This window comes from Cavia porcellus, unplaced genomic scaffold (genome assembly GCF_034190915.1).
Source record: "Cavia porcellus strain 051 isolate PalLab524CR breed Dunkin Hartley unplaced genomic scaffold, mCavPor4.1 scaffold_40, whole genome shotgun sequence".
Classification (NCBI taxonomy): Eukaryota; Metazoa; Chordata; class Mammalia; order Rodentia; family Caviidae; genus Cavia; species Cavia porcellus.
In genome coordinates, this window is record NW_026947523.1 from 4582858 (window position 1) to 4595037 (window position 12180).

General features: G+C 59.9%; 1 protein-coding gene across 1 annotated transcript in view; it reads right to left on the reverse strand.

The window, feature by feature from the left end:
• The window catches only part of Parvb (parvin beta), a 69572-nt gene extending 62626 nt beyond the window's left edge, over positions 1–6946 (reverse strand). The window contains exon 1 of the mRNA XM_003470563.5: positions 6779–6946. Coding sequence (XP_003470611.1) covers positions 6779–6893 — 115 coding nt within the window. The 5' untranslated portion in view covers positions 6894–6946. The remainder of the gene's footprint in view (positions 1–6778) is intronic.
• Between the last annotated feature and the right edge of the window lie 5234 nt (positions 6947–12180).

The following is a 12180-nucleotide window of genomic DNA, read 5'->3' on the forward strand; positions in this document are numbered from 1 at the left end:
AAGGAGGGAGGAGGAAGAGGGGGAGGGAGAGGAGGGGAGGGGAGGGGAGGGGAGAGCAGACCCCAGTTCCTCACGCCCTCTGACTCCTTAGACTCTGAGGAAGCCCAGCAAATGCTTCGCAGCACTAGGGCTCAGCAACGCCAGCTCTGGGCCGTCCTCTGCCTCCAAGGAGCAGGGGACCCGCAGGACTCAGGGCAGACCAGCGCCCCCCAGAGGCACACGCTCTAAACTCGGGCAGCCTTGTCACCACTGAGCAGTCGGCAGCGGCTTGGGTCCTGGGGACGCCACTGGGACAGCACCTGGCCCCGGCACCCACCCCCGGGCGCCTCAGAGTCCTGATCTCCTGCTGGGCCTCGGCCTCCCACACCTGGGCTGTCATGGCTTTCTCACCAGTGCTCCCCAAGTGCTGGCCGGTCCCAGGTCAGATTCCACTGCTCCCAGGGCTCTTATCTCCTCCCTCCCTGAGACACGGGGCCCTGTGACCACCAGGCGCTGTGACCACCATAGGGCAGCCCTGCTGGGCTCTCTGAGAAGCAGTGAGAACCCGTCTGCTCAGAAGGGCAGAGGAAAGGAGGGAAGGACCCTGCCAGGCAGGGTGATGCAGACCGGTACTCCAGGAGGCTGAGGCAGGAGGATCACAGGTTTGAACCCAGCCTGAGCAATTGACTGAGACGGTCTCAAAAACTAAGAGTGGCAATGCGGCTCGGCGGGATCGCCCTGAATTCAATTCCCAGTACCTCGAAGAGAAATGAGGCTGAACCAGGGTGTGTGTAGCCCCAGACCCGGACTCCCCGTCAGAGCGGGTCTCGTTCTCAGGGCTGACGACACTAACCCTGGACCGTGGCCTCCAGGAGCTGCTGCCCTTTCTGTTCCTTCTCGTTTTCTGCCAGGGTCTTGCTCCACTAGAACTCACTGCGTAGTCTAAGTTGGCTTTGAACTCGTGTAGATCCTCCTGCCTCAGCCTCCCAGGGGCTGGGATTACAGGCGTATGTCACCACGCCCGGCTCTATTTTGTTTTATAATCAGAATAGTCTCTCCTCTGAATGTGTGTCAAGAGAAGACACTCAAAGGTACAAAATCCACCCCACTGCATCCTCACGCTCCTAGGACAGAGGCGCAGATTAGCACCGCGGAGCTCAACCTGTCTCTGTCTCCTGAAGCAGGGTAATAAACAGCAAATACACTGCTTAGGGGATAAACTTGTTTTTCACTTGAAGAAAAAGGCAGGTAAATCAATGGACCTGCCCTCCCCTAGCCCAGCAGGAGGGGGAGCCATCAAAGGGGCACTTGAAGACGCTCACAGCCGGGATGCACCCACTTACAGTGCAGATTCACCCCTTAATTACCCAGGTGACCAGACAGGAAGTGCCTTGGTCAGCAGCTCCAGGGCTCGCAGAACCTACTAATTCCCCAAAGGCGAGACAGGCATTCCAAGCAGGGAGCCTAATGCGTGCAGGGTGGAAACCTGCTTTTTGGGACAGGATCTCACACTGTAGTTCAGGCTGCCTTTGCACTCGAAACAATCCTCCTGCCTCAGCCTCCCAGGTACTGGGAGTACAAGCAGATCCGATTTCCAAAGAGAATCCCAGAGCCACTGCCTGGAAGAGGACGAGCAGTCCAGAAAGGCAGGCGATAGAAAGGTGTCACACTCACCACCAAGGTTCCAGGTTCCTACCAAAACCACATTTCAGAGATTTTCTCTGAAAACCAAAAAGAAGAGCACGGGGCAGGCAGCTCGCCCCGCTGGACGGCGGGACACGCCGGGCACAACGGGAAAGGCTGCGTCCTGAGATTGCAGCCCGGTAATAATCAGAGGAAGTCTGGCCAGCCCCACCAGGCTGCCCCGAGTGCCACCCGCTTCCTCCCGGCCAGACGTGGAAAAACAGTGGACCCAGGAGTCCTAGGAGTCCCGCTGCACCCCCGGGCGGGCACGCTGGGCTGAGGGCTTGGCCTGCACCCCGGCACGGGCAGGAAGGTGGGAAAGGGAAAGAAAGGAAAGGGGGGAATGGAAGAGAGAGAGAGAAGCTTTAAACAAAGGAAAAGGAAGAAGAAAAACGAGAAAAAGGAAGCGTTCCTCCTTCCCATGGAACATTCTAGAAACCTCACTCGCTTCTCCCCGGCCCGCTGACACTGCCCCGGAGGTGACCCTGCCTGTGCCCACACCGGTGCCCGTTCCTCACCACCCCAGGTTCCAGACACTGCACACTGCGGGTCCCAGCGGTCACCCCTGCTCACACACACGGAAGCCCGGCCCGGGCTGGGGCCTCCAGGATCACAGCTGCCCTTCACTCAACCTGGACTGCGTCCTCCAGCTACAACCCCGTCCCCAATCCAGGTCTCGGTCCCGGGATCTCAGTCCCCCTACGGCCCCCTGCGACCTACCCAGGCAGGTTGGCGCCCCAGCCCCCAGCCTGCAGATGACCCCCAAGGGTCCAAGAACCCTGGGCTCCCCAGACAACTGGACACCGCAGGGTCCTGTCTCAGCTCCTCCCAGGTGTAAGTGAATTTTCCCAGGAAGGTTCACATGTTTAAAAACTCTTAACACGCACTGGCCCTCAAAATCCTCCCCCGGCTCCGAGCCCACTCATCCCGGCCGCTCTCCCCGCTCCCCCCAGCAGCGCTGGAGTCCCCGCTCTGCAGGGCCTTCAGTGTCGCTGCTGTGGCTGCTGCGATGTCCTGAATCGATCCCATTTTGACATTGGGCAGAGCTGGAAGCCATGCGGTGCCGGAGCCCAGGACTAAGGTGGACAAGGACCCGGCACGGTGTTTTTCTGAGTCTGCCTTTCCGTAGGATGGCGCTCTGAGGATGGGGTGATGGTCTCAGAAGCGAGGGGAGGATTTTGGGGGTACTCATAGCAATGTGTCTTTCACTGTGACGTTTCGTTAAATCTAAGCATTTGCTGGGTATTCTGATCGCATCCCATACCTGAACCCCACCCCACCCCGCTGCAGGAGCACCCTGGGGTCCAGGGACAGAGGCACAAACTGGCCTCCCCTGCCCCAATCCAGGACCAGCTGCGACTTGGAGGGTTTGGGTGTATTTCCAGGCCCCAGATGCAGGCTGCTTCCTCTCGCAGGGCTGCCCACTACAGGTCTTTGTGTCCAGCCAGCCGGACCTTGGCGGCCTTGTGGAGGCCCCAGTCCAGGAACTGAACTGACAGCCTCAGGCTGGGCACTGGGGAGTCCAGGGCTCCCCCCGGCCACCCTGGCTATCAGCTTTGCTGGGTTAAGGCGCTGCAGGAAACCGCAGCAGAGCCAGGGACAGAGCTCGAGGCACAGCCGCTGCCTGGCAATTGCAAGGTCCTGAGTTCAATTCCCGATACCAAAAGCAACTAAAATCAAAACAACAGCAGGGCGTCCCCTCCGGAGCATGAAGCGACATTTGGGATGCGTCCTGACAGGACACTGTGGACATTCCCAGGGTCCATCTCACATGCTGGGCAGACTCCCCACAGGGGCGACCACCAAGCCTCTGCACACCCTGGGGACAGAATCATCCCCACTGGGAACCCCTAGGGTGCACTGGGAGCGGGGAGCCTGTGTCTCCTCTACCACAAAAGCAGGGGTGGGGCTGGCAGCAGGCGGAACCCCTGCCTTGCAGGGGGGATTATACAGCACCCCTCTCCGGGTGACCTTGTCACAGAGCAGGGGTTAATTAAGCACCTTGGGGCTGGGCCGACCGGGGCTACGCCATGACCGGAAGGCGCCAGCACATCGATGACACTGCCAGTGTCTCTGCCTAACCACACAGCATGGCGCCTGTCCTTGTGTGCCTTTGTGTGTTTTTAGCATGGACAGCTGAGCCCGGTAGGAACATTCCAGGCAGCCACTCGGGACCGGAGGAATCAGGGCAGAGGACCAGGACTCCGCACAGCTGGGGGTGCCTCTGCCTGAGGCCTCGGGATGAAGACAAGGACCGCACCTCCACGAGGATCACAGCCCGCTTTCCGGGTCCCCTCCTGCCCCGCTCAGGAGCCGTCTCTCCCTCAGTAGGACTCAGGCTCCTAACAGGAGCTCAGCGGGGGACACCGGGCAGGGCGAGAGTTGTAGAATGTCCCTCTGTCACACAGAGACCCTGTTCCATCTTATGTCCTTTCCAGGGCAACTGGGAACAGGAACGTTTTAGGGTTTTTCTGCAAATACTACAGAGCCTGGCCAGTCACGGGTCAACGGGTCACCGGTCACTGGCATGGCAAGGCCCGCTTGGCCGGGGACGTCCAGCACCGGAAGGGGCGGCCCTGAGGGTGGGCGGGGCTGTGTTCCCTGCTCCTTCTCATGGGTCAGCAGCTATGAGTGTCCCCAGCCTCACCCTGGCCCTGGGGTGGGGGGGGTGTCCTCCTCTGCACCTGCTCCGGAGATCTCCAGCAGGGCTGGCTCCCTCTCTGATGCATGGTCCTCTGGGCTCCCAGCCTGTCTGTGGGGTGCTCTGGGGTGTTTTAAGCGCTCCCTTCCAATTTTCTACTCGCCTGAGGTCACAGTTCCCCTTTCTGACCCGGCCACCATGTGACTCCCGGGGGACATCACCCTTCAGCACATGGTGAAGGTCACTGTCAGACACTTCCGGCTGGTTCCTCCTGACCCCACAGCCCTACGGCTCCCAGCCGCGACCCGCATGTCTGTCCCTCTGCTGTGCCTCTGCTAGGCAGCTGGTGCCCAGGCATCTGTGGGCTCCTGACCTGACCTTCACCACTGGCCACTTCCCCCTCTCCCTCCTTCCCACGTCCAGGCAGGGCCGCAGTCACATCCACTTCCTGGGCTTTCTAGCAAAGGAGGAAGTGAGCAATCCAGGCGGATTGGAGCCCTCTCCCCATCATCTCGCCCACCCAGCAGGCAAAGGCTTAGAGAGCCGGGCCAGAAGCCAGGCCTGGAGCAGCTCCTGCCCTGGAGTGGCAGGGCGGGTTGCCAAGGCAACCAGGGGCGGGATCTGCAGCTCTCCACTCTCTGGGTTATTCAAGCCTCATTACCAAGCTCCTCCCACCTCCCAGAGGACCCCAGGGAAGCCAGGACCCCAGTCCTGAGCTCAGCTGCTGCCTCTGAGCCCCAGAAAGGGTCGTGGTCTTGTGCCTTCCCATGCAAACCAGGCACCCCAACCTGGAGAGTGCAGCCAGGGCCCAGCTGAGCCGCAGAGGGTGCGGACCACCACCCAGGGCACCATCTGGCTCCCCCTGCCTCTGTCCTGTCCTCCAGGAAGGGTCCCCCTCCTGGGCTGGCAGCGCTTAGGTTAAACCAGGCTTTGTCCCTGCTCAGGAGCCTGCGGGCGGTAGCACTTGGCCCTGGAACCTGAGTCCAGGCCATTAGGTGAAATGTCACCTATAAAAAGCTCCCGCGGTCCAGCACATCCCCTGCTCTGGCTGTCTCAGTGAAGAATTCTTCCTGCGGCTCCTTCTGGTCCCAACACAAACATCACCTCGCTGGGAACTGTGTGACTGCCCCGGCACACACACACACACACACACACACACACACACACACACACACACACACAGTGGCTCTCGCCCCTGAAGACCACAGCAGATATTCAACAGGAGGCTGAGGCAGGAGGATCCCGTGGGCCCCGGAGTTCAAGGTCAGGCTGGGCAACACAACAAAGCAAAAACAAAAGGAAACAGGCTGCAGGGAGGGGACCTCATTTAAATCAGTAATTGTCCTGCGGTTGAAAGAGGAACTGAAAGGGCTTCTGCTGAAGACGTCAGCTGGGAAGGGGCGACGTGTCAGTCAACAGGAGCGGGCAGAGGATGGCTGATCCACTGGGCGTCAAGCCCAGGAGGGCAGCCAGGCCCCGCCCTGAGGACCCACTGGTCCACTTCCTCGGGGAGCTGGAAACGCAGAGACAGGAGGTCCTCGGTGTCCCCGGGGCTGTCGTTCCCTGGGGTACAGTGCAGTGGGTGCCTCGAATCCCACACATGCCAGGCCGGGCCTCACCGCTGGGTGCCAGGGCTGTCCTGGCCTCTCACATGTGAGCCCAGCACCTCCGGGGCGTGCCTCTCTGGTCGGGGACTTTGGGACCACCTTTAGGTAACTTTTTCTTTGTACTGGGAATCGAACTCAGAACCTTGTGCTTGCCAGGCAGGCCTTAGGCTGCTGAGCCATCGCCCCTGGAGCCTCCAAGGAATACGGTATGCCTTCCAAGAACAGAGCAGCTGGGAGGGGACACACCCTGTGCACCCCAGGCCCGCACACCCTGGGGACACAGCACCCCAGGGAGGTGGGGGTGGGCCTGGTGTCCAGCACGAGTCAGGCCCAGGTGGCTGAGGGCTAGCCTCGCTCCCCCAGCCGGGAGGTGTCCCGAGGGCGCAGGCCAGAGGGCGGCCCCGGGGTTCCCCTTCTGCAGCCCCTCCCGTCCTCCCGTGGCAGCCGCCACCAGGCAGCGTCCCAGGGAGGCGCCGGGGCGGTGGACACAATGGAGGGGCAGGAAGGCCGGGGGAGGCTGCCCAGGCTGCCCGGAGCGCACGGGGCGCCAGAAGTTCTGCTCCTCGCAACTCCGAGAAAGTTTCTGCGTACAAGGATTCTTTCCGGGGGCGCAGGAAAGACACTCGGGAGGCCTCTGGAACCCCCCGCCCGCAGGCCCTGCGCCCCCAAATCCGCCTCCTCCTGCTCGGAGCATCGCGCCCAGGCTGCGCAGCCGGGCCAGGGTGGGCACCAAGGACCGCGATGGCCCCGGGGCGACAGCACCCAGGACACGCGCCCCGGGTGGGGTCCAGAGTCCCGGGGACAGGCAGGGGCCGCGCCCAGCTCCCCAGCTCCGAGGTCGCGGGGTCCCCGGGTCGCGCGCACTCACCCTCCCGGGCTCTCTTCTTCCTGGCCAGGGTGCCGCCCAGCTTGCCCAGGAAGGACTCGTCCTTCTTCATCCTGGCGGCCCGCGGGGTGGGCGAGCGCGGCGGCGCGGAGGACATGGGCGGCGGGGTGGCCGGTCGCTGAAGCTGCCGGCTGCCCGCCGGCCGGGGAGGGGCCTGAGGGCTCCGCCTTCCCCGCCCGCCCGCCCGCCGAGGGCCGGCGTCCCGCCTCCCGGACTGCACGAGGCGGGGACCAGGACCGGCCGGCCGGGGCGGCACCCTGAGCAGCGCCAGCCTGCCCCTGCGCCCCCAGCGCGCCTGCCCGGAGCCCCCTTTGTGCGGCCACACACGTGTGCCCGCGGCCGTGAGCGCCCATCAGGACCTGGACGGGCCTCCACTCTGGGCTGAAGGACTTGGTGGGGCTGGGCGACCCCTGCTGCCCTCCGGGGGACCTCAGGAGTGTCCTTGGAGACACCCCTGGAAGTACAATGCGGGGTGCCCAGGAGCAGGCCTCCAGGCTGTGGGGCGTCCGGCTAGGCGAGAAGGCAGCTGGGGATCGGCAGGGGGGACAGAACGGGGTCCCGGCTGTGACCACACTGTTCCCTGAGGCTGTCCACGGCCAACTGTGGATGCTGGACTGGGGAAGCCCAGGAGACTCCGTCCAGGAGCAAATGGGGGCTCTGGTGGCCCAGGGCTGGAAGCAGGCGCTGAGGGCCATCCTGCCTGGGTGCCGCTGGTGGCAGCGGGGTGGTGGCGGGTGGCTCACCCCAAGATAGCAGTATCAGAGAGCACAGGCTGCACAGACTGCGCTCCACCTACCTCAGCGTTGGGGTGCATGTGCCAAGGGGGTCTGGCTCCCATGGGTGTTTTTGGGCCTGCACCCCGCAGTGAACCCCTTGGATTCAGCGCAGTACGCACCCCAGAGACTGGGGGGAGGGTGGTCAGGGCATGGGGGAGAAACTGGGGAGACAGCAGAGAGACATAAAAGAAAGGGCTTGAGCCAGGCAGGACTAGATGACTCCCCTTTTTCTTCAGTAAGGGAAGAGGGAGACAAGCACAGCCACACTCCCAGCTCCCTGGAGGCCGGGGCCCAGGGCCACGCCGGCCCCAGTGAGGTCTGTCTGCCACGCAGCAGTGTCCATCTGTCCTTTGGGGTTCCTCAGCCTTGGAGACCATGATGAATACAGTAAGCATCCCCGACACAAGCACGCAGCCCTGTGATGGCCACTGGGACCAGACAGGCCCTCTCCGGACAAGAGGTGACCACAGCCTGGGCAGGATGGAGCGGAGCTCCCGAGAGCCTGCAATTTTTTTTGTCTCTTTTTAATTTTATGGACACATTTTACATGCACATGGTGACACTCACTTTAAGCAACTCGTATCCGTACGTGACATGCCTTGCTGCTGCTGCTGATACTTCTTCTTTGGAGACAGGCTCTCACTATGCAGTTCAGGCTGGCCACAAACTCACAAGGATCCTCCTGCCTCAGCCTCCCAAGTGCTGGGATGACAGGCGTGTGCCACCACCCCGGCTTCCCATCCTTATGTACAAAACCTTGTTCCATTTTTCCTTCTATAGTTTTTTTTTTTTTTTTTTTCTTGTCACACTGGTGACTTGTTTACTTCTGGAATTTGGGACTCTGTCTGACCCAGGTAACTGGGACCATGGGTGGGGAGGACGACATGCTGGCCTCGGATCCTGGGCAGCCCAGATCGCCTCAAGCTGATTCCCCCACATTTCAGGGCAGAAATGCAAAGCGAGGGCCCAGTTGCACCGATTCCTTTCTGGAGCCCCTGAGTGACCTCTTCCAGCCCTGTGCAGAGTTTCAGTGATTTGCTGACCATCTTGGCAGTTTCGCCCTGTCGCTCTGTCTTTCTGTGGCTTTGTCCATGTGGGTATGTACGTGTGTGTGTGTGTGTGTGTATAGGTGTACACCTACAGTCCCAGTACTCAGGAAGCTGAGGCAGGAAGATCACCAAAGACTTTGAGGACAGCCTAGATTACATACAGCAAGACCCTGTCTCAAAACATTAATTAAATTTAATAACCCAATATGTATATAAATATAAAGAAGTTCATGAATTAATTAAATCCAGGAGAGAAACTGTCATCCAGCCCAGGCAGACTCTGGCCTTGGAGAATCTGATGCACTGTGCTGACCCCCACTTCTGGACCCTCAAACTCAGGATACTGACGCCCCCAGCCCCAATGCCTGGCTCACCCCAAACCTCAAGCAGAGGACTCTGACCAGGAGAGGTGGGAGAGGGCTCGCTGGCAAATGCCATGGGTCCCTGCAGGCTGAAGGACAGAGGGTGAGAATGCTCAGCCGGGGATGCCCCTCCCCGAGGACAGAGAATTCTCTGTTTTTACTGGGTGATGGCTAAACTGAACCCTGCAGAGACAAGCCAAACCCCACTTTCCAAAATGTGATTACAGTTGGGCGGGGCAGGGTACTGCTGTAACCCAAACTCTGGAGAAACTGAGGCAGGGGCATCATTGCAACGTCAAGGGCAGTTTGGGCTACGTTAATGAGACCCTCTCTCAAAACCACAAAAGCAAATATGTTTTCAAATGCTGCTGCAGGGGGAAGGAAGCTCTCTCAGCGTCATCGGGAGCCTGGCACCCCACGCCCCCTGCCAGCAGCCGTCCCTGGCACCCAGGAATCAGCCTTGGCTTCCCTGGGGGGCGGCTTTGCTGCAGTTTCATAGAACTAAATTGTATCAACGTGGAATCGGGTTTTCAGAGCAAGCCCAGAATTTATTCCTGAGAAGCCTCTGGTGAAGCAGCCACTTCTCAGCCACAGTCGGAGGATTTCCCCGGGCGCAGGTGACACTCTGGCCACCTGGGCTGAAAGAGGGGTGCCCTCCTCTTCCCTTGGCATTGGGTGAGAGGTGGAGAGAAGTCAGACTTGGGTCCCCACCCAGTGGGTCCCCAGCCTGCATCTCAGGGTACCCCCTCTGCACACCTCACCTCTCCTGCCCTGCAAGCATCTGATGTCTGGGGAATAATTAGGAAAATCAGACTGTGTGCAGCCATCCCCACCCAAGAAAACCGCTCAGTGTGCCTCGGAACTGCGGCTTCCGCAGAGGCCGATCCTTAGAGACTTCTCGCCGGACAGGCAGGAACATATACATCCCAAGCTCCTGCTGTAGGCGCCCAGCGCCCTGTGTGCAGCCTCAGACCTGTGGCCCAGGCGCCCTGTGAGCAGCTGGCCCAGGCCCAGTGTGTACACCTGCACACACAGATGCTGCCTCTGTGGACGTGGAGCCCAGCAAGGCCACCGTGGCCGGTGCGCTGGGCAGACTGCCCTGCCTTGGTCTGAACGGCTCAGGTGTGGACAGAGAGCATGGTGAGGCAGAGGGGGTGGACATTGGTGTTGGCGTGGAATGGGGATCTGCTGGGCTGGCCAAGGGACAGCGCCCACATCTCAGAAGCTCTGTGGAGGAGGGAGGACACCCGCCAGGCTCAGAATAGCACCGGCCCAGGTCACTTAGGTCACTCATGTCCAGGCAGCCCCTGCCTGGTGCCTAGTGTGTCCTGGGATAATCGGGGTGGCCCTGGGCTCACTGCGGAGGGTCTCACCTGCAGAGGACACAGCAGACCCCCAGTGACACAGGAGGGCCCAGTCCTGCTCCTGATGGGTGGACAGGAGTGGAGGTCATCAGGCCACACCTGCAAGGGACACTGTGAACCAGGTACCAATGAGCCCCCAGGAAAGGCAGCTTCATCCCAGGAGGGAGCCTTTGAGAGATGCCACCTCCCCGCCCTTTCCCTTCCCTCCCCTCCCCTCCCCGCAGCATAGCAGAAGAGACCTGGCCAGGGCTCCTCCCTTCCAGGACATCCACACGGCTGCCAGTACTTACCGAGTTCTTAAAAACTGCAAGCTTCCTCTCACTTCCCCTCCCTAGAACTCAAAGTGTTGGTCTCTCTCCAAAGACTCTATCAGCATCTGTTAGCTCTCCCTCTGGGAGGGGAAAGGGACCTCCCGCCAGGGAACTCAGGCCTGAGATCTTTCCTTACATTGCCGGTTTTAAAACCTCCCGAAGCCAGAGGAGGGAGGAGGCTGCGGAGCTGATTCCCTGACGGAGAAAACGCTTTATTTCCCCAGGCTTCGCTCCCCAAAATCCTACAGTGCTCCGGGGTAGCCCGGTGAGGGCCTCTGCGCCCGGAATGTCTGAGCTGGCATTTCACACACGGTGTTATTTAATGTTTGCTAATTCAGTGATCTGGCAAGAGACTCACTTGTGATTTCGCTGTAAATGCTAAGAGCTTGAGGAGATGACCAGACGGCCTGGAATTACCAGTCCCTGGTGGGGCTGGCGTCCCCCCCATGCCATGGGGTCTGGGGGTCTCCCGCCCAGGCGGTGGGCTCCTGTTCCTGGGAGGCCTTGGAAGCCGAGAAGTTGTGTTTTCGTCTCTCTGCAAAGCCCCCTGGGTTTTCTTCCTGCACAGCAGGCAAAGGAAATGGAATATGCGCTTCGGGCTTCTTCAAAGATTTGCTAGAATGAATAACATGACACCAGGTCGGAGTCCCCGAGGAAGGGCAGAGCCCATGAACTGGACTCCCCCTGGCTGGGGGAAGCAGAGGGAGGGAAGCGAGCTGCTAGAAACATCGTTCTTCATGCCTCAGACCACCAGCGACAACAGAAAAGGCAAGGAAGATGCCTTAGGTGGGCGGAGAGACAAAGGCCGGGCCTATTAGATGTTCACACTTGAGTCTAAATTTCTCCACCGTCCATTTGCTGTCCACGTACCATCTGCGAGCACAGCGCCAGGCTCTGCTTATGCCCTTCCCAGCTATTCTGAGAGCAGCGTTTTGGGTGAAGGAGGTGGTGATGAGGTTTGGGGGCAGAGCTGAAGTGAGGGGCTCTTTGGGGAGGGGCTTGTTCCATGCTGCCACTTAGAGACCCAGCCACAGAGCACAGGCCCACTCTGGGGCCTGGGAAGGCTCGGCGGTCTGCAGTCCGAGTCTCCAAGAGACCAGGACATCACAGCTCAGCTTGCCCGTGGCTGTGTACCAATAAAACTTTATTGATAAACACAGATGTGAATTATATGATTTGCACATCTCAAAAACCTATTTGCTTGTTTACTGGTTTTTAGCATCTTTTTTTTTTCACGGTCCTGGGGGTTGAACCCAGGATCTCTTCACTGAGCCACGTCCCCAGCCTGGTTTTTATTTTTCATTTTGAAACTGAAGCTCTCTATAAATCATTTAAATTGCCTGGGCTCAAACTGTGATCCTCCTGCCTCAGTCACCCAGGGTGTGGGCAGTAGGAGCGTGCACTGCCACGCCTAGCTCTAGTGATTTTTTTTTTTTTTGGTGCCAAACATTAAAAACATTCTCCAGTCACAGGCCATTTAAAAAATAATAAAGCCAGGTGTGATGGCGCATTCCTGTAATCC